At 59.6% G+C, this 21,198-nt stretch overlaps 7 protein-coding genes across 7 annotated transcripts; 3 read left to right on the top strand and 4 right to left on the bottom strand.

Moving 5' to 3' along the window:
- Positions 1-606: 606 nt before the first annotated feature.
- DCS_00333 (uncharacterized protein) lies at positions 607-1,155 on the top strand (the record flags this gene model as incomplete). The annotated part of the gene is made up of 1 exon (XM_040797672.1): positions 607-1,155. The coding sequence occupies one exon, from the start codon at positions 607-609 to the stop codon at positions 1,153-1,155; it is 549 nt and encodes a 182-aa protein (XP_040658555.1).
- A 370-nt stretch (positions 1,156-1,525) lies between these two features.
- Positions 1,526-2,944, bottom strand: DCS_00332 (dolichyl-phosphate beta-glucosyltransferase; the record flags this gene model as incomplete). The annotated part of the gene is made up of 3 exons (XM_040797671.1): positions 1,526-1,927; positions 2,018-2,758; positions 2,822-2,944. 3 exons carry the CDS (start codon positions 2,942-2,944, stop codon positions 1,526-1,528), a joined length of 1,266 nt encoding a protein of 421 aa, XP_040658554.1.
- Positions 2,945-3,866: 922 nt separating this feature from the next.
- Positions 3,867-5,213, bottom strand: DCS_00331 (uncharacterized protein; the record flags this gene model as incomplete). Its single annotated transcript, XM_040797670.1, has 1 exon — positions 3,867-5,213. The coding sequence occupies one exon, from the start codon at positions 5,211-5,213 to the stop codon at positions 3,867-3,869; it is 1,347 nt and encodes a 448-aa protein (XP_040658553.1).
- Positions 5,214-10,290: 5,077 nt separating this feature from the next.
- Positions 10,291-14,304, top strand: DCS_00330 (suppressor of Mek1; the record flags this gene model as incomplete). The annotated part of the gene is made up of 7 exons (XM_040797669.1): positions 10,291-10,422; positions 10,900-11,451; positions 11,577-11,688; positions 11,756-11,840; positions 11,887-11,939; positions 12,017-13,327; positions 13,409-14,304. 7 exons carry the CDS (start codon positions 10,291-10,293, stop codon positions 14,302-14,304), a joined length of 3,141 nt encoding a protein of 1,046 aa, XP_040658552.1.
- A 628-nt stretch (positions 14,305-14,932) lies between these two features.
- On the bottom strand, positions 14,933-17,266 carry DCS_00329 (uncharacterized protein; the record flags this gene model as incomplete). The annotated part of the gene is made up of 2 exons (XM_040797668.1): positions 14,933-16,761; positions 16,828-17,266. 2 exons carry the CDS (start codon positions 17,264-17,266, stop codon positions 14,933-14,935), a joined length of 2,268 nt encoding a protein of 755 aa, XP_040658551.1.
- Positions 17,267-18,321: 1,055 nt separating this feature from the next.
- DCS_00328 (uncharacterized protein) lies at positions 18,322-19,546 on the top strand (the record flags this gene model as incomplete). The annotated part of the gene is made up of 2 exons (XM_040797667.1): positions 18,322-18,751; positions 18,810-19,546. 2 exons carry the CDS (start codon positions 18,322-18,324, stop codon positions 19,544-19,546), a joined length of 1,167 nt encoding a protein of 388 aa, XP_040658550.1.
- A 616-nt stretch (positions 19,547-20,162) lies between these two features.
- Positions 20,163-21,034, bottom strand: DCS_00327 (RAB/GTPase protein; the record flags this gene model as incomplete). The annotated part of the gene is made up of 3 exons (XM_040797666.1): positions 20,163-20,479; positions 20,563-20,830; positions 21,002-21,034. 3 exons carry the CDS (start codon positions 21,032-21,034, stop codon positions 20,163-20,165), a joined length of 618 nt encoding a protein of 205 aa, XP_040658549.1.
- Positions 21,035-21,198: the final 164 nt, after the last annotated feature.

Below are 21,198 nucleotides of genomic sequence, written 5' to 3'. Positions count from 1 at the left end.
TGGGTTATACGGAGTATTACATGATCGAATAACTTACGTTATGCATACCACTTGTACGTGCCCCGTACTTACTTGTCAGGACTGTAAGTACTTGCACAACTACTATAAAGTGTACACCTACAAGAAGATATAGAAAGAAACCAATTACAAGCATTAATACTCTGTATCCAGTAATTACATACAAGATGTTAGGACCATCCCAAAACAGATACAGATACCACATAAAAGATTAACAGGACAGTACGGAGTACGGAGTACCGTGATTGAAATGCCAAATCCTACTGTATACTTACTTGTACTGTACAGTACACGTAGTTGTTACGTACTCGATTATTTTGCAGGCATGTAAAGTATTTGCGCGTACGCAATGGAAACAATTATCCCTACAGTATTACCCTAGGTCTATATCGGTACATGGATTCCTAGTGTTGCTGTGCATGTGCTGCAAGTACTGGGCACTGTAGGGACGCAGTTCTGAACAAGTCTGGGCTTAAGTAGGCATGCGACCCTCGAAACGGATTCATTATTCTGCAAACGATATCTGTACTTGGCACGGTAATCATTATCATCATTGTACAGTACTCTCTTCTCTTAACATCTTTTACAATGAAGTTCACAAACGCCATCATCTTCGCTACAATCGCTTCCTCTGCTAGCATTCCTGATTCGGGCAGCTTAAGCATCTTCAGAAATGCCCTGGCCAGCATCGACTCCGGAATGCAGCTCCATATTGAGAAAACCAGCCCCTTCCAGGGCACAAATAGCACTCTCTTGGGCTTCATGAATGAGTTTGTCTTGTCTGTCAAGCAGAGCACGGAAAAGATGTTGGAGGCCAGCACGCTCGGATACGACGACTCCGTTGCGCTCAAGGCCTTGACCAAGCCCGTTCTGCTAGAAAAGGGCAGGCTCGTTCTCAACACTCTGGATGAAACCTGGTTCTCCATCGTGGAGGCCTGTGACTGCAGAGAAATTCAACAGCTCTTCGACGCCTATGGCGGATCCATCTCGGATGTCTACCAGGCCATTGACGATAGGCTTGTTACGTACGACGTCCAGGTCGAGCCGAAGAATGTCATTCGCCAACAGTACCAAGAGTTTCAGAGCCGTCTGAGTGGCGTCAAGCACGTGTTCTTGAACGTTTGCGTAGATGGCTAGTCAGTATCGAATCGATCATACGCCGTGAAGCAGGCCTCGGCTCTTGGCTTGGAAGTGGGAGGATTCAGAGATGAAGACGGGAGCAGGTAGACTCGGCACTCAGGATTCAATTCAATTTACAACGCTGTAACTAGGAAAGTAGGGGGAGTGCCGGATATCAATGCAGTTTCCGTCAGCGTCCTCGCTGCTAGGTAGTGGTGAACGTGCCCGGCATCCGGATTCGCACGCGTCAACGATGGCCGTGTCTCTACCAGGCGCATGCCTACCTACGGCATGGCCATGATCGGAATGTCGCGTGGCCATGGGCCCATGGCCCACCCATCTCGGCTTCTCATCGCCCCACGAACACACGAACAGAGGGGACGGGCTCTCAGGTCAAGCGGCGACGGTAGACGCCCAACATCCAGCTCGCACGCAGGACGGCGAGGCCGAGGGCCATCTTAAGGCTGTCCTGAATGACGTTGAGCTTGCTGCCGCCGACCTCGTGCCACTGGATGGGAACCTCGGCAACTTTGATGCCGGGGCTCTCACCGATGACGGTGCCGTCGCTGCTCAGGACTGGCGTGGCCGGGGCCGATTCGGCGAGCATGAGCATCTCGATGTCGAAGATCCAACCTTCGGTGTGCATGTACGGGACTATGTGGGGGAGAGCGGAACGCGAAAAGAGCTTGAAGCCGCACTGGGTGTCGCGGATGCGCGACGTGGCCGGCGGAGTGAGGATGGTGAGGACTAGGTGAAAGGAGCGCATGAGGAAGTTTCGCAGCGCCGATCGCTTGCAGAGACATGTCGGTCAGCGTCGCCTTGTCAGACACTTGCGCAGTGGCGGGTGAAGGCGGCGGAGGGGAGGGGAGGGACGACGGACCTTGACGACGGCCTCGCTGCCGACGAGGTGGGCGCGGCTGCCGATGGCGACGCCTCGGTGCGAGCCGTCGACGACCTCCTCGCAGCCCTCGATCAGCTTGGCGACGTCGCTGAAGCGCGAGGCTCCGTCGGCGTCGGCGAAGAGGACGTACTCGCCCCTGACGTGACGCAGCCCATGCGTCACGCCGCCACCCTTGCCCCTGTTCTGGGCGAGGGTCACGACGCGCAGGATGTCGTGGAGCTCGTGCTTGTTGGCAAAATCGAGGGCGACATCGACAGTTCTGTCGCGGCTACCGTCGTTGATGATGAGGATCTCGTATCCGCCGAGGTCGAGGTTCGGTTCGGAACCGTTCGAGTAGTTGCGCGTGTGACGTCGTATCGCAGGGCTGCCCGAGGCCGGGAGGCTCTTGGACCGGCCGACGTGCTCGTCGAGGTAGGCGACAGCCTCCTCGAGCGTGGGCAGGATCCGATCCTCCTCGTCGTAGGCCGGGAAAACGACGCTGAGGCGGACCTCGGCAGGCTCGATGGAGCTGATGTCCGTGCTGGCAGGGTATCCGCGGTGGACTTGGTCTCGCGGGTCCTGCGGCTCGTCGAGACGGCGTTCGGCCAGCCAGCGGTCGTACCAGCACGGAAGCTGCCTCGGGGCCGTCGGCGTCCCGGACGGACTGGACGTGACGTACGTCTTCTCCGACGGAAAGGCAGGCCGCGGCTTGGGGGCGATGACGCGGAGGAGCAGGTAGAGCTGTGAGGGTGCGAGGCGTCAGCAAGTGGACGTGGTCCAAGAGTCGACGGCGAGAGATCATACGGAGAGCAGTCCGAGCGGGACGAGGGCCATGAACAAGACGACAAAGACATGCCACGGCGCCGCGTCAACCCATGCGAGCAAGGGCCCGACGAAGCGAGCCCCGAGATCGGCAAGCTGATCCATCTCCGGCACCGGGACGAGCCTGACTGGCTCTCCGGGGTTTCGTCAAGGCGCTCGCTCTCTCGGGCTTTATGTGCGAGAAAAGGTTTGATTAATTTTGTAATCCAGGCAAAGACCCGGGGATGAGAGAACGAGTGAGCGGCCTTTTGTATTGATAAATTCTTTGCGAGGGAGCCTGACGAGGCAGAGAAGTTGAGCGCCAATGGTGAAGTTGGCGAAGCCACATGTCATGTGAATTCATCGACTAAGTACTAATACGTAACTGCTACAGAGAGAAACTGTGGCGCACGCGGCGGCAGGGGACTTTGGACAGGCACCACCACTTCAACGTGGGACCTACCCCTGACCACTGACGCAATTGACGACACCTCCGGCACAACATGGTAACAATAATTAGGATTCATTCTAGAGTGCATTCAAGTACGCTTGCACCATCTTACTTGCTGTACCGTTTTCGTTACTCGTGCGATAGATGCACACTGCACGTATGCATGTGCGAAATAAAAAGTACAAGTATCTGCAGCAGACTGGACGTACTGTAAGACCCTGCAATACTGTACGTACACTGTGAGTCAGAACAGCACTACAGTACTAGTAGGTGCACTTTGAGTACGGCATCATGCTGCTGGCCTTCTCTACAGTACAGCCGTGTAGACGAACCGTACAGTATCTACTCATCTATTCGTTGCCATGCCAAGTGTCAAATGTAAAAATCGGATCCGTCTCACTACGGCGGCAGAAAAGAAAAAGGGAGCCCCCCCCCCCCAAACAGGCGGCTCCTGTTCATGTCTCCCGAGGCGCCATGACGAAAAGATTGGTCAGCAAAAGGGATCCATGAGCTGCCAACTCGGCATTCCTTGGCCAAGCTTCCAGGCACGGCCTTGTGAAAGGCCAAAAGAGAGGCGAATGGACAAATGCGCAAAAGTCATACAGCGACGGCCGAGGCTTTGGAACTCAACCACCGGCTCCTCTTGACCAGCTTCCCCTCCCTCTTGGACAGCTTCTTGCTCTTGCTGCTCGATGATAAAAACGAACCATCCACTGCCGCTGGTTCGGGAAATGCGTTGAGTATCCCTTCGCCCGGCGCGCTCGGTGGTGTTGGGCCATCTCGACACCGCGGCTCCACGCCGGTGGGCATGGTGCGCTCCGGAGCAGAGAATCGAGTCGTCTTCTCGGCGGGCTCGTCCGTGGCCCTTCTTTTCACCGGATCGCGCCGACTCACCGACGAATTTCTGGATCGTGTGGCGCCAGGTTCGGACGGTGCACCGACGGACCAGCCGACATCCGGGGTTGCCACCGCTACCGAGGCGAGACCGGGTAGCGTGGTGGCAGAGCAGGCGCGTGTGTTCTTTGGGTTCATGCTCGATTGGCATGGGCCATCCATGCTCGGTTGCTTCCACGACGTAGGAGAGGGTATGCTCGTCGTCGGAGGCAGGGCACCGATGTGCATGGTTGGCGTCGCCGCCACCCGGTTGATGGAGGCGAATCCCCTCATCGAGGGAGGGGGGCGAGAATCTTGGCCGTAGCAGGCAGGCGGAGGAGGCCTCGCGGAGGCTGGCTTGTCCGAAGCACCGTCGGATATTCGACGGCGATGGCTCGGATGCAGTCGATGGACCGATTCCGTCGGTGGCACCGCTGGATGGGTAGGCTTGATCTCGAGGTCATCTTGGGAGCTGCTCGAGCCGGTCGAGCTATCCACCGGCGACGGCTCTCCTGTTCCACCATGGTGCTGCAAGTCAGGCAATGGAAAAGCGAGAGATGACGGCGTGGCTGTCGTTGACCAACCTTTGCTAGGGCATGGGCTGATTCGCTGCGGCGAGTCCACCCCTCTGCAAATCTCCTTGCCCTTCCACGATGCCGGCTGCAGGTAGTAGCCATCGTGAACCGAGTAGACGACCTCTTGGCTACGTTGTGACGGGGACGAGATGCCACTGTAGCTGTACGTCCTCGGAAAGCGAGCGACCGGGTCGGCGCCATCGCCGGGGTAGGAGACGTGAGAGAGGCTGCTGCCAACCCGAGGCGCACCGGGCATGTTCATGTGGTGGCCGCTGGCCGCCATGGCGCTTCTCCGCCGGTTGTGCTCGAGGATCCGCGGTCGATCTGCTTCTCTCCAGCCCGGCGGAGCGCTGGCAATGGCGTCGGTGGCGGCATGCGTGGGCACATGCTTGTACGGCACCTTTTCCTCCTCCTCCTTTTTCCTCCGTTCGGCCACCATGGCACTGTGCTCCTTGGCCTGCTGCCGACTCTTCCTGATGTGAGAAAATATGGACATGGCGGGGTTTGCGTAGGTGGAGGAGGCGGAGAAGGAGGAGGCGGAGAAGGAGGAGGCGGAGCAGCAGCAAGAGCAGCAGCAGCAGCAGCAGCAGGAGGAGGAGGAGGAGGAGGAGGAGGGTCGGTCCGCCGCCGCTCGTCGCTAGGAATCACTTCCTGCCGAGGTCGGGCAGGATGGAGCAGTCGTCGGTCGGGCCAAATCGAAGTCGTTGATTGTCGCCAGGGTCAGGTTCTTTGCGAGAGAGGAGGCTCGGTGTCGACGAGGCGACGAGGCAAGCCACGCCGAGGAGCAGCGAGAAGCAAGGCAGCACGAGGAGGGGCCAAGAATGGCATCGAGGCCTGCCTGTTTCCACCACCCAAAGGACAAGCAGGTGAGGGATTCGTGAGGGCAACGGCCGTACAGTGGCGGGTCAAGCGTGGCCGATGCTTGAGAGCGGGTGGAGGGCGTTGTATATGTACCGCACCAACGGGTGCGCCCGTAGGTACGAGGGGCGGCACGGCCTTCGGGTCAGCCTGGATGGGCCCCTAACCGTCCACGATGAAACCCGGCTTGGCTCAGGCCGTCAGACGCCCGACGAGCAGGAAACCTTGCCCCGAGGAGCGAACGAAGGGTACAAGTGAAGATGGACAGTGGACTGCGCCGCGGAGGAGAAAGATGGCTGCGAGGCAGAAAGCACGACAAGCGGGATCGGCTACAATCCTCCGCTGCCTCGGTCAGCTCGAACCCGGAAGTGGGTGGGGGGTGGGACGATCGAGATCCCCTGCTGGCACCGGGATGGAGCCAGCGATATCAATAACTACCAAAGTACGGAGGTGCCCCGTATTGGGATTCCTGGGGCACAGGGTGAAGTGTACTTGAACGTACATGCCCGTGCTGCACCGTACACTTGCTCGTGACGAGTGAAGCAAAGGATCAAACGTCTGTGTGCACGAGTACTCGCAGGCGGTTGGAACAGCTTAATTATGCCCTCGATGGACACTACAGATTGTAGCACTACTAACATGCACTCCGTACAAGTACTTGCAAAAAATGTACCAGGTAATAATACACTCACCCGTACGACGATGAGCAAGTACTGCATTGGTAGGTACCTACAGATAGGTAGGTACCTAGTAGGTACGAATGCAATGAGATAATGCCTAGAACCTCCGCCGAGGGTTCTACGAACGAGCTGACGGCGCCTACACCAGGGGTACGGAGTATAGGGCACGTACATTTATTCTGTGAGAGAAGTGTATCCTATGACAAGGGAGAAGGGGAAAAGGGGAGGGAGGGGGGGGGGGGGGGGGCGGAGGGTGCGCGTCAACGTGCCTACCGATTCTGGAACTCTAGAATTGGTAGGTGCGATGAGGCCGGAAGCCGGAGTAGGTAGGTACCAATGGATAAATAGCAAGTGCCTTCGTATGCAAGGCAGGTAGGGGTAGCACAGAGTATCTGTACATGACTGTTCTCGGTATTTGAGAGTAATCCGAGGTAAGTATACTTGTGCTCGTCAGCGCACACGTGCGTACTTGGGAGTAGGGATGCTGAGTGAAGAGTGCACTACTGTACGGTACAGCTCCGCGCTCGCACTCGATGGTGCGGTGGGCGGACTTCCATGCATGCTTCGATTGTGATTCCGACGCAACTCGACGCCCGTACCACCAGCTGGCCGCGTACGAGCAAACCCAGACATTTCCGAACACGGCCCAAGCTACGTGTCGGCCGGCCCGTCCTTGGGCGAGCCCGACGGACAGGAACCGAAAGTACATGACTGCATGGTGGGCGGATGGGAGACGAGCAGAGAAGACGTCCCAGCCCACTCGCGACTCGACAGCCCGAGGGCCCCTTCATGGTGTGCTCCATTCTACGGTCTCACGGCTCGGGGCCGAACCTGTCCATGCCGAGGCGGATTGGCTTGACGGGATCCCCCTGGACCCTGTGAAGATTGGCATGCCAGAGGTTGTGACGCCAGGCATCGTTGGAGAAAAGGCAGCTTCCAGCCAGTTCATCGCTTGGGCCTTGGCACCTTGGCAACACCGACAGGCGGCCCCCAAACGGGGGCACAGGCAGAGGCTGTCGATGGTGGGTGCGCCGGTGCGCCGATGCGTGGGTGTGGGATCATGGATATTCGACCGGGATCCCTCGAGGCTGGAAAAGAGTCGTCAGGCAGCTAGGCAGGGAATCGTTGGCGGCCGTCGTTCGAAGCTGGGCTTGGCCGTAGCACGACGATACGAGTGCGAGCAGGAGAAACGGCAGGCGTGTGCTGAGTTTGAGTGGCCGCTCGTGCTCGGACCACTACTGTATTACAGTACAAAGCAAGTACTTGCAGTCAATGCATGCGGCAGTGAAAAACGGCATTCATAGATGGCATCGTACGCACCATCCGAGTACCGCATGCACACGCACTCGCACTACTACCACCACGGTGCTCGTACCCGGAAGTGCGTCGATGCGATCAAGAATATTGAAGCGCATGGACCGAGGACGGCGCTGACGACTTGGCAATCAGGGTGCCGCAGCCACGTTTCTCGCATTTTTGCTTGCTTCCCGTTGCGGCGCTAGCGCCCTGCAAAATGCAAGCTACTGCCTGCGTGTAGCGGGCTGTAGCGGGCACTTTGGGGGGACCACGGGCTGCTGGGCTGGGCGGCCGTCACAACAATGGCGCCTCCATCTCGTATTTGGGGCCGACAGCTCGCCAAGGGCCCCGTCAGATCTAGGTACTGACCTGGTGATGCTAACTGAGAAGCTCCTAGTGGATTGGGCCCGCCGATGGAATGGATCGTCCCGTCGGTTCAGTGCTGCCCTGAGTCCTCCCGAGGCTCCACGCCGTCGGTGGCTTGGCCCGTTGGCGGTGGCTTCGCCCAACATCCGCCCACAGCAGGGCTGCCACCTTGACATTCTCGCCCGGATGACGGAGGATTGACATTCTCGCCCGAACGACGGAGGATTGGCGAGCGAGAGGCTCGTTTCAACAAATCAAGCAAACACGGGCGCGCCGTTTGTGTGCCGTGCTGTGATCGTACTGCGATCGTACTGCGAGCGAGCGTGAGGAAAACCCATGTGGCGCACCACGGCCACCGATGGGCTGGGCGTCGAAATCAACCGTCAACGAGAGATGCATACAGCCATCGGGCATCCGACCCCAAGTGTTCATGTACTTTTTGCCCACGCGTATGCACCGAGTGCTGAAAGGAATGCAGATTCAGGTCGGGCCATGCGTCACTCGCCCCCGCCAATCCAGCGTGTCCATTCGCATGCTACGAGCTATTACTGCATACCCAATCGGTACTTTGTTGTAAGCGTGCAACTGAATGGAGGCGGTACACGTACTCGTCGCTTTCGTGGGAATGTGACGAGCATGCACATGAACAGACAAGCAACGACGAGAGAAAAAAAAGGACCAGGATTCAACATGACGACGACTGCTAATGTCGAGCCTCGCCGCCGCCCTTCTCTCGCCGATCGACCAAGAGGAGACGGCAACGTCATCATCTCCGACGTATGACGCCCTCCACCGCTTGGCCGTGAACGCCACAGCGGGACGCATAATGGTGAGGCGCATCATGGTCAGCAGAGTCGACAGGCGCACCGTACAATAGCGACGATTCAATTTTGGTAGCGCTACTGCTACAAAGTGAATCGACACCTTTGCCATCCCACCATGGGAAGCGAGGCACTTTTTTCAGGGGCACTCGCGTCCGTGTCCGTCGTCGAGCGACATCTGAAAGAGCACGAGCCCTGAACAAAGGAAAATCATCCAGGGCCTCGCAAAGGCCAAGGATGCCAAAAAGATGCCTTTCTCTGACGATGCTGAGGTATGCCTCATGTCTACCAGCAGTTGCACTTGGGCCAATCATGGTACTTGTCGTATCGTGGCACACTCCTAATGCTGGCTCACCCTATTCGAGTAGATGGGAGCGACACGCCAGCACAGCACAAGCGGCCAGCGGAATTTACCTTGTGCGAATCAAGGCTGTAGTGAATGCCAGTGAGGAAGAGCAGAAACATATATGTGCATCCTTACCATCGATTCATGCACAGAGTGCAGTGCGTTCCAGCGTACATTGACGCTTGTCTTTGGAAACTTGGTGTATTAATACGTGTGCATGCACTTGTCCTTGCTCGTACCGCAAGTACTGTAAGTAGGGTGTAAGTACTGTAATAATTACCTTCCATGCCCACGAGCTGTACTGTACTTGTACAACGCAAATACTTATTTTCAGAGTGTACTCCGTCCAGTACTGTCCGTTGTACTCCGCTCAGTTAGTACTTAAGCAAGTACTGTAAGTACTTATGTTGTTGCAATCGCACGCTGACGGCAGAGTGGGGCGGAATGAACCAAGATTTGAACAGTGGACACGTGACTACATCGAATGTGTGGCTTGTTTCAACTTGTACAAGTACAAGCGATAACATGTACAGTACGGAGTACGGAGTGCAGATAAGCATCTCAGTACGGAGTACGGAGTACTTGCTGTAATTACAACGTTAGTACTTGCACTTACAGTATGCAAGTGTGGATGGCACATGTACTCCGAAGCTACTGTAGTCAGGTCAGCACATGCACTTGTACTCTGACAAGTACGTACTTAGTTGTACTTCATCCGTGCTACTACAGTAAGTACTTCGTACACAAGTTCAATAGAACAACGTACTCCGTCCAAACTGAGCATGGCGACGAAACTAGCGAATATCGGAAGTGCTTTTGCACATGGGCTCATGTCCTGCACACTGGGTATTAATAATCCAAAGTTCTGGCGCATTTTTCGGATGCCTGCAATGATACAGAGAGTACTGTAGTACATGCACTACTGTACATGGGCAAGCACGCTCCCATCATACTGCAAGTACAAGTACGGAGTACTCAAGTACAGACAAGTATGCATGTGGTACAGTTACTGTGTACTTACTTGTACATGTCCTGCATGTACTGCATGTACAAGGACGAGCACACCGACAAGTGTGGCCGAAAAAGTTTGCACCAGCCACATGCAGCGGGAGTGGCAAGGATTTCATTCATGCTGGAGAAGGAGCGAGTACAAGCAAAGATGTACTCGCTCTCTTGCATGCACGTACAGTCCTCCGTACAGCATCTATGATCCCTTACCTGCTCGCAGCCTACGTACATGTACTACTTGCGGTTCTGGGTGTAAATTCGCATGCAAGCACTTGTAGGCCATGGCATGCTGGTACTGGCTCCGTACGGCACTCCGTAGACACAGACGTGGTACGTCGGAACGAACAGCCCGCGCAAGCACGAACGGGGCGATTGGGCGATTGGGCGATTGGGCGGCCGATTGCACCTGCCCTGCCCCGGCTGCCAAGGGCCGCCCCTCCCCAGCAAGGAAGCCTGCTCCTTCCCCCTCCCTCCCGCGGGCGACTAATCGCTAAAATTAATGCCAACTTCTCCAAACCGGGCACCTTGCGCGTTTTGCCCACCTCTCCCGTCATCAATCCTCACCACCCACCCCAGTCGGTCTCGACAAAACGTCACGCCGGCAGCCGAGTTGCATCCGCGTCCGCGTCCGCAGCCGCCTCTGCGAGCGCCCCGACTCCGTCTCTCCGGCCCCTTCTCCCTCCTTCCCTTCTCCCTCCGACAAGATTGTCCCTTCGCCTGCGAGCCTGGACGCTGCGTTGCGTTGCGTTGCCGTTGCGTCGCGCTGCTGCGCTGCGTCGTGGCCCGTGCGCTTGACCGACCGCCGAGTCCCCCGACCCATCCTCGCCCGAGCCAGGTGTCGGGAACGGTGAACCGCTGCTGCTGCTGCTGCTGCTGCTGCTGCATGGCGCGCTGGGTCTCGTCGTATCCCGTCAACCTCTCCCGCCCGCCCGCCCGCCCAGCAGGCCCGTCGTCGCGCGCAACGCCCGCCGCCGCCTCGTTCGCTCGACGGCCCGTCGATCCCGCCCGTCGCCCGCGTCAGAGTCCTCGTCGTCGTCACCCTCGCCGTCGGCCCCTCTGCCTCGACGCGCCCGGCCTTGCTTCGGGCGCATCGCCGACGAAACCGTGGCGGCGCTCACCGTCCTCGCCCGCAACGAGACCTCGTCGTCCTCCGAACTATCCCTTCAGCAGCATCTCGAACTTGCCCCGGACCTGGTCGCCTATCGCCAGCTCGTCACGGAGGGGGACTCCGAGCCGTCGATGATGGCGCAGCCCGTACCCCATCAGCCGACGGACAGGAAGCGCGTCAAGGTCTACGAGCTGCGCAACAATGACTGGTTCGATCGCGGCACTGGCTTCTGCACCGCCGCCTTCACCACCGTACGTCTCCCTAGTTCTTGCCTTGCCTTGCCTTGCCTTGCCTTGCATCGTCTCCCGCGCCGACCTTGACCTTGCCCTTCCCGCGACGGACAGAACGCTGACCGGCCCTGCTTGCCCATCGACAGACCGAGGACGGCCGCAAAGACCCGCGCGTCATTGTGGAATCCGAGGACCAGCCGGAACGCCTGCTGCTGGAAACGAAAATCCTCAAGGAAGATGGATTCCAGAAGCAGCAAGGCAAGTCTCGCCGTCGGTGGAACCCCTTGCCGCAACCCTTCGCTGACCGTCCGTCTGCCCTGCGCAGAAACACTCATCGTCTGGCAGGAGCCCACGAGCGGCGTTGACATGGCCCTGAGCTTCCAGGAAGCCGAAGGCTGCGCGTCGATATGGTTTGTCAACCTCTCACGAGCTCGAGCAGCGGCTGACCCGTCGCAGGCGATTCGTCAGCAACGTGCAGCAGGCCTTGCTGAACAACACGGCCATCGTGGGTGCGTACAGTACATCCGTCCGTTGCCGTCGAGGAAGACGCGTTCGCCTGGCTGACCTACCTCGCCCTGCCCTCCAGACGATGGCCTCTCCGACGACCTTGCCATGGACGCGCCCGCCCCGATCGCCCTGCCCGCCGCCGAGCTGGGAAACCTGCCGGAAATCGAATCCAGCATGCACATGATGGCGACGAGCCCGAGCGGGCGAGACGCCCTCGCCAAGGCCATCATGGCCGAGGACTACATCGGCAAGCTCATCCCCCTCGTCGAGATGGCCGAGGACCTCGAGAGCCTCCCGGACCTGCATCGCCTCTGCAACATCATGAAGACCATCCTCCTCCTCAACGACACCACCATCATCGAGCATGCCGTCTCGGACGAGTGCGTCCTCGGCGTCGTCGGCGCCCTCGAGTACGACCCGGACTTCCCGAGCCACAAGGCCAACCACCGGCACTGGCTCGACAACCAGGGCCGCTACAAGGAGGTGGTGCCCATCGAGGACCTCCAGACGCGCCAGAAGATCCACCAGACGTACCGCCTGCAGTACCTCAAGGACGTCGTCCTCGCCCGCATCCTCGACGATCCCACCTTCTCCGTCCTCAACTCCCTCATCTTCTTCAACCAGGTCGAGATCGTCCAGCACCTGCAGTCCAACGCCGCCTTCCTGAGCGAGCTCTTCGCCGTCTTCAGCCCCCGCCGCCGGGACGCGAGGAAGCGCAAGGAGGCCGTCCTCTTCATCCAGCAGTGCTGCGCCATCGCCAAGAACATCCAGGCTCCGGCCCGCCAGACGCTCTACAACAACTTCATCGCCCACGGCCTGCTTCAGGTCATCCACTACGGCTTGCGCCACAGCGACGTCGCCGTCCGCGTCGGCGCCACCGACATCATGGTGTCCATCATCGACCACGACCCGCACATGATCCGCCAGACCATCTATCGCCAGATGCACGAGAACCAGCCGTCGCTGACCGACTCCCTCATCGACCTGCTGCTCGTCGAGGTCGACCTCGGCGTCAAGTGTCAAATCTCCGAGGCCCTCCGCGTCCTCCTCGACCAGGGCGTTCCCCTCGACCACTTTGCCAAGGTGAATGGGGAGTACGTCAGACGACCTCAGCAGCCCCAGTCGGCGCTCGATCCGCAGCAGGAGCTCTTCCTCACCCGCTTCTACGAACGATCCGCCGTCAAGCTCTTCAAGCCCCTTCTCGAGCTCGAGGGCCGCGCCGACATGAAGCTGTCGGTCCAGCAAGCCTCCATGTTCACCTACCTGGTCGAGATCCTGAGCTTCTTCATCCGCCAGCACCACCGCTTCAGCAAGCACTTCGTCCTCAACAACAACATCGCCGAACGCGTCTGTCAGCTTCTCAAGAATCCCGAGAAGTACCTGCGACTAGGTAGGCGCCACCGCCACCGCCGAGGCCGATGCTCCGGTCCCCCCTGTCGTACCTGCGAGCGCTGACACGAGCATGATGCAGTTTCGATCCGATTCATCCGATACCTCGTTGCCCTGCAGGATGATTTCTACTGCAAGCAGCTGACGGAGAAGAAGGTGTTCGGCCCCATACTCGACGTCCTCACCGACACCCTGCCGAGGGACAACCTCGTCAGCTCGGCCTCGCTCGACCTCTTCGAGCTCATCAGGAAGGAGAACATCAAAGAGCTCGTCAAGCACCTCGGCTCCACCTACAGAGAACGCTTGGTCGGCTTGAGCTACCTGCCGACGTTTCGGGATCTCGTCCTGAAGTATGACGGAACCCAGGAGTTCCCCACCAACGTGGAGTACTTCCTCGAGAGCGAGGAGGATTCGGCTCGGAAACCGGCGCCGAACGCGAGACTCTTGGAGCCCATCGCCGTCGACCCCGTCGAGGAAGAGTACTGGAACGCCCCGGACCCGGACGACGCGGGGGAGCCGCAGGAGGCGGGCGGCAAGCCGGTCTCGACGAACGGCGCCGCCACCCCTGCGAAGCCTCTGGTCGACTACCCGTCGGACGAGGAGAGCGACGAGAACGCCAACGCGGAGGAAGGAAGCGCGAAGAGCACGGAAGATGCGACGGCCGAGCCTAGCACGTCGACCCAAGACGCCGTCGATGCCGCCGCGAGCGCCGCCGCCGCCGCGGCTCCCCCGCTCGAGAGGCTGGCCGAGAAGCGACGGCGCGAAGACGATGAGGAGGACGAGCTGGACAAGCTCGCGCGTAACAAGCGTCGAAACAGCAGCTCGTCCGAATCCAACACCAGCGCCTCATCTCAACTCAACTCGCGCCGGAAGACGTTTCCCGGTTCGGGGGGGAGCGTCACTCCTAGGAAGATTTCCATCAGCCTGCCCGCTGCGGTGAAGACGGGCAGTGAATCCCGACCGGACGAAGAGCACTGAGCCGGTTCATGCAGGAGTATTCTTTTCGGCGACGGCGTACGGTCATGGCGCTCATTTCGATTCGGTTTCGAGAGGGAGCATGCGGTGGTGACATGAATGGCAACCGCAGGGCTCGGCTGCGCTTCCCCGGCCCGTGCATGCGTCCCCATGGTGATTGGGGGAACCGAGGCGGCGCGCCCATGGGATATGGATGGAACGGCCGCGGGCTAATGTTGTCGTCAGGGGACCCTTGTGAGTGGCGAGCTCGACGGGTCGCCCCGGACGGCAGGAATGCGTTGTTGAGGGCCATGCCTCTTGGATGAGGTTCGTGACGCGCTTAAAAATGGATGATGGTGGATGGCCAGCAGGCACTGTATAATGATGAGTCCATGTACGGACGGTCAACCCCTGGGAGGCATCGGCCGAGGGCTGCGTCCCTGCTGAGGCGCGATGAGAGCGACAGTCGAGGCATCTGCGGTGATGACGACAGTTTTCAGATACCCTGTTGAAATGTTACGCGCGAGTCGAAATACGTGTCATGATGTCTCGCGTGCAAGAGAATATCGAGCCATCTGCTGCGGAACTAAATGATTCCGCATCGGAAGCGAGTTGTTTTATTTATCCGTCACCCTTCTTTAGCCCTCTCACCCTATTTCAACCGGCTTGTAAATTGTAGGTGCCAATCCTCGTAGCTTTCTACCATCTCCCTCGTGATCCTCCTCGGCGTCTTGTCCATGGCGGCGATCAGGTCATCCATGGCGAGCTCGAACCTGGCAGTGCCTGTCTCGTCGTCGTCGTACCTTTCCTCGACGGCCAAGCCGGCCTCGTTTATGATGGCCTTGATCTCAGCGCCCGAGTAGCCGTCGGCGCGGCGAGCGAGCTCGGGAATGTCAATATCGTCCGCGACGGCAAGACCGCGCAGGTGGACGGTGAAGACGGCCTCGCGGGCGACACCATCGGGCGGGCCCACGTACACCACCTGGTCAAAGCGGCCGGGCCGGATGAGGGCCGGGTCGATGGCCTCGGGCCGGTTCGTGGCCGCGAGGACGAGGACGCCCGTGAGAGCCTCGAAGCCGTCCATCTCGGTCAGCAGGGTGGTCAGCATGTTGACGGCGCCGGTGCTTCGAGAAGCAGCCGAGGCGCCGCCGGGCCCGCCACCCCTCTGGCCGCCGATGGAGTCGATCTCGTCAAAGAAGATGATGGACGGGCTGGCGGCTCTCGCGCGCTCAAAAAGAGTGCGGACGGCGCGCTCTGACTCGCCGACATACATGTTGAGCAGCTCGGCACCCTTGACGGCGAAGAAGTTGAAGCCCGACTCCGTGGCCATGGCCTGGGCCGAAAGCGTCTTGGAGCAGCCTGGTGGGCCGTAGAGCAGCAAGCCCTTGGGTGGGTGGCGGAGGACGGGAAGCGCTGCCGGCTGGGTGCCCTTGGTCTTCTTGATCATGCGCTGGAGGACCCTCTTGAGCGGTTCTTGGCCGCCCACGTCCTTCCAGTGTATCGTCGGTGGTTTGAGGTTAATGTCGTGCATGGCGGTGGGACGGGTGATGCGCAGGGCGGCCTCCATATCGATCGTGGTAAGAAGGTGCTCCTGTTTCGCATCGTCCGCCAGCTCCATGTCATCCAGTCGTCGCCGAAGGCATTTGGCTGCATCCTCGATCAGATTGACAAGGTCGTCACCGCTGTAGGCATGCGTCTTCTGGGAGATGCCCACGAGACAGGCTTCCTTCTCCTCGGGCCTGATGGCAGGGTTGTAAAAGCGGAGGATCTCGAGGCGCTCGGAGGCACGAGGGATGGGGAGGGCGATGTTTGTGCGGAAGTAGGGCCTCCTCTGAAGGTCTTCGGGAACCTCGAGCATATAGTCCCGGCAGGTAGCGATGACCACGACCTGCGGAAGGGCCTGAGTGCTCTGTATCTCGGCGGACAGGGAACCGAGCTCCTTGGCGAGAATGTCGATGACAAACTCGCGGTTGGAGCGGTCCTTTCCCGTAATCTTTTCAAGGCCATCGATGAAGATGATACTTGGCGCCGAGGCGCGCGCTAGCTTGAACGTCTCCCGCATGGTCGACATCTTGTCCGTCGGCTCGACCCAGTACGTCTTGCCCCATCTCGTAGCCTCAAGCCGTTTGAGAATCAAGGTTTTCCCCGTGCCGGGCCCGCCGTGTATGACGAGACCGCAGGAGGATCGCTCATCGGGGAGGAGAAAGGGGCGTGTGAATCCGCGGAGGAAGCTGTTGAGGGTGCTAATCTGGGCAGCCAAGCCGGGGATTCCCGTGACGGTGAGTTCGCCGGCCGGCAATGCAGCCTCGTCGACCTCTTCTTCGGCCGGTAACGAGGAAATACGCAAAGCTGTGGACGAGAGCTTGAACTTGGCCACGTTGTTCGTTTGTGCATTGACGGTGAGGACTTTGTAGTTGCGGCGGAATTTATTGATATTTACGCCCTCAAACACCATTCCAGGAAACACAATCTCGGCGCGATCTGCGGGCTGTCAGCGAGAACGGCAAGAGAGCAAGAATAATATGCAATCCACCATCGGCGACGTACTCATGGAGATGCTCAGGGAATGCTCCCAGCATGGAGCATACTTTGTACCAAGCGAGGACTTGTCGTCCTCGTCCGAGACGTCCTCGACAACCACCTCGTCGGCGTCCGGCACCGAGGCGGCAGCGGTCAGGCAGATGCTCAGCTGGTCACCGAGCTTGAAGCCCGAGGCCTCGAGGAAGGCACGGGTCATGAGGACGACGTGAGCACTCATACCCTGGGGGTTGGCGCAGAGGAGGGCTTCCCTCTTGGGCAAGGGTGGCTCCCCGCCATCACCGGGAATCTTGTCGAGAATGCATGGCCTGCTCTCGAGACCGTTGGACAGCGAGAGGAGGGCGTCTTTGGTAACGTAGACGCGGGCGGCGCCGGCCAGGGACGCCTTTTCGAGGCCTGTGTTGTTGGCGAGAGGCCGGACCTTGACGTCGATGCTCTTCTTGACCATGATCCGCGAGGGATTGCCCACTCGCACGGGAGGGAATCGATCAGTCAGGGAGTCGTCCTCGTCGAAGAATGGTAGCGGGCGGAGAAAAGAAGAGAGAGGACAGGAGGGGGGCGTTTCAAAGATTGGATGTTGACGTGTAGATGGGAGCTTCCCAGCAGGCTTCTAGAATTTTTGTCTCTACAGCGCGGGCAGCACCTAGTGGTCTGGCGGCATAAGGATGAGCGGGAGGCACGGCAACCACTGGGGCCCGCACCGGCAGAAAGCGAAGACAGGCCCACGATCGACGCCGTCGTTTTCGAGATGCACCATGGCAGAAGAACGAGGGGGAGCAGTTCAACCCTAGCAGATGATATTGGCGATGAGCGAGAATGTTGGACATTGCTGTCCGTCCTGGAAGTACTTGCCGCAAGTGCAGGACGTACTATACAGTACGGCGTACCTGTAAGTACGGCATTACGGAGTATTGTTGTCGCTGTTCCACTGGGGAATACAGTACAGTGAGCACACAGAGCACGTGGAGGGAACGTCGAAGTGCCGTCCATGGTGGGGCCGCCACAGCAGATGTACGTGCGCCCCAAGTATTAGTACATGCAAGTACTTTTGGGCAATACCGCGAGTAGGGTCGCGGCACTCTGTACTTGCTCACTCTCAAGTACCACCATGGGGGATGTTTTGTATCTGTACTTGCACTTACTTGTATACATGCGCTTGCATGTACGGAGTACGTACAGTAATACAGCACTGTAAGTACTGTAAGTACAGAACATCCACCTGCTGCATTCAGAGAGCAGGCACTGGCCCGAAATCAGGGTCATCAGCGCACCAGCGCCGACCGGTAGCGTAAGAACAACTAAACTGCCAGCATCTGACATCGTGCTATACGTAGTTAGTGCTGTACTCCGTATGCTCGCTGGGAATTTATCATCGTCCTGTCTACACTCCACTGTATATTCGTTTCAAGCTCCATCCTAAGCCTGCTACTACGCCGTCACCATCATTCCTCTCCAGCGCCCAAACTTCCGACGACCTCAATTCCCTTCCACCCGATCGATCGTATGATTTGCCCTCGCGCGTGCGCGTTGCTCTCGGCCACCAAGGCCACGACGATAGCAAAACCGACTGCACCAGCTCGACGTCGCCGCTGCATCTCGACGACGGCCCGGGATGGGACTAGTGACGACGCGCCGTCGAGTCGCCAGACGGCAAGGGCCCGCGGTTCGCGGGAGACGGCGGCCGACTGCGAGGAGGCAAGGCCGCTTCTCGACTCACTCAGCGAGCCCAATGCCTCCCTCAAGGCCGCCTTTGCACCAACCAGCCTGCGAAGCCCGGACGCGGCGACGGCGAGGAAGCGAGACTCCCGCGTCATGCTCATCCTGCACGGCCTCAGCCCCAACCTCAACGCCAGCGACTTTTACCGACTCGCCCCCAACGACCTCTCCGACTGGCGGAGCGTCATCAAGCAGGGCATGCCTCCCCTCCCGACCGGTGATGCGAGACTCGAAGCAGCTCCCTCCCTCCGGCTGACACGTGCGCGCACCATCAGTTCAGCAGCAGCGTAACCCGTCGACGCTCGAACCCCTCGGTCGATACCACGTCTCCTTCTCCACCGCCCAGGCGGCCATCTCGTACCGTGACCGCCTCGTCCGTCTGCACCGGCTGGCGCGCCACAAGCTGAGCGCCCCCAACGACCTTTGGGAGAGCTCCATCCCCGCCCATCTAAAGTCCAGCGCGGGCGCAGACCCGGCCGCCGAGCTCGAGGCCTTTACGCTCGTCCCGGCGTCGCAGCCGACGGTCGACGTCGATCGCAAACGCGTGTCGACGAGGAACGCGTGGGCCAAGGGCCTGGCCGACCGAGTTGGCGGCCTCGGCTACGGCGACAAGCCGCCGGTTGTGCTGCTGGACGTGTACCCGCCTACGCTCTCGGCCGATGACTTGTCCCGCTTCATCCGCGAGGATGGCATCGAGCGGGATTGCGAATGGGAGCTCAGTCCACCGCAGCATCTGGCAAGTCCAGGCATTCACGGCCGTCCGGAGGAAGGGTGCGGTGCCGGGTCAGGGTTCGGATCCGTCACCAAGGATGTACCGTCGTCTTCCGAGTACAGGGACTTTGACACGATGGAGAAGCGCAGGAGCCGGTTCGTCGTCGCCTGCGCGACCGAGGAGGAGGCCCGGCGCTTCCACCGGCACTGGAACGAGCGAGAACTCATCATCGAAGGCGGCGACGAGGACCGTCGCGGGGTGGCAAAATGCATAGTCCATGCGTCAATAATAAACTGGTAGCCGTTCACAACCAACCCTCTGTCCACGTCCATTTGTCCACGCCACGGCGGAAACGTCGTTCTGTGCGAGCGCGGTGACTCGCCGCTCGATCCTCCTGCCCATTCCCCTCCCTCACGTTTCCTCGGCCCTCCAACCTCTCCGCTCGCCGCCAGTCACCTAGGTCCGTCGAGGCCCCCCAAGGTAATAAAGAAAAAAGAAGGCTCGCGAGCTGGGTTTGCCTCGTGTCGCTCGACTCGTTTCCGCATTGGTATCAAGTCCTCCAAGCCGGCCGCGCGCACTGGCACACGGCGAGGATTGTATTAGAAGCCATTTGAAAGTGCAAAATCAAAACTCCGACCGCCATCGCTCCTCATCTTGGTGGCCGGAAAGTGTTGGGGTCGAGGGCGTGATTGGCAAAGGCGGCAAAATAAAAATTGGTAGAGAGGAGCATCGCTCTCGTCGTCGTCGTCGTCGTCGTCGTCGTCGTGCCATGCTGTCGTTCCCCAGCCTGGTGTTTGTCAAAGCACCAGGCGTCCGGTATGTCGTCGTCGCCGCCGCCGCTCTTGCCCCCGACCACGGGCGCCCAGGATCGGAGGGATGGGCCGGTCGAGTGGACGGAGCGATGGGCGCCGCCGGCTCAGCAGCACTTGCCGCCCATGCCGCCGTCGCCCTTGTCGCCGACGTTGATGCCCGAGCCGGCCGACGGGTCGTTCTTGGAGCTGTCGATGAGCCGCTTCTTGATGTCGGCGGCGAGGTTGTAGAAGGCCTTGTCGATGTTGATGTTGCTCTTGGCCGAGACTTCGAGGAAGGGGATGCCCAGCTCGTCGGCGAGCGCCTGGCCTTGTTCTTGCGAGACGACCCTCTTGTCCTCCCAGTCACACTTGTTGCCGATGAGGATCTTGTTGACGCCCTCGGTGGCGTGTTGCTCGACGTTTTGGAACCAGGTTCGGATGTCTGCGGTCCCGTCAGCGTCAGGCCGTCCGCCTCCAGCCTCGGCCCGTCCGTGCATCGTCGGCACGGCTCGGAGGGATACGAACTGTTAAAGGATCGCTCGTCGGTGACGTCGTATACTAGCAGGATGCCCATGGCGCCGCGGTAGTAGGCGGTTGTGATGGTGCGGAAGCGCTCCTGGCCGGCCGTGTCCCAGATCTGCAGCTTGACGCGCTTCCCATCGAGCTCGATGGTCCGGATCTTGAAGTCGATGCCGATGGTGGTGATGAAGGAGGGTGTGAAGGAGTCCTCGCTGAAGCGAAGCAGGCAGCACGACTTCCCGACGCCGGAGTCGCCTATCAGCAACAGCTTGATCTGCGGGTCGTCAGCGTCAGCCGCCGTCGTTGGGGGCCGGGGCGAGGGCGTCAGAGGGCGCCTCCGCCTCCGCCGCCGCCGCCGTCGAGAGGAGGACGGTCGCGGAGGAGGACGGACTTTGTGGCCATCGACGCTGCCACGCACGTGCAGGGAGGGAAGCGGGCGACGTACCAGGAAGTCATAATTGCGATTATTGGGCATCATTGGAGCGGAGGGCTCGGCGTCACCCAGCAGGTGGCGGGACAAGTCTCGTGCGTGGAACGTCGGCCGGTCTGGCGATGGGAGGGGATTGCGATGGCGGAGGAGAGAAAAGGAAGAGGACGGAGGAAAGGTCTCGTCTCTCGGGGAGGGGGGATGTGATTGACGAG

This window comes from Drechmeria coniospora, chromosome 01 (genome assembly GCF_001625195.1).
Source record: "Drechmeria coniospora strain ARSEF 6962 chromosome 01, whole genome shotgun sequence".
Lineage (NCBI taxonomy): Eukaryota > Fungi > Ascomycota > Sordariomycetes > Hypocreales > Ophiocordycipitaceae > Drechmeria > Drechmeria coniospora.
This window is presented reverse-complemented; position numbering and strand designations above follow the sequence as displayed.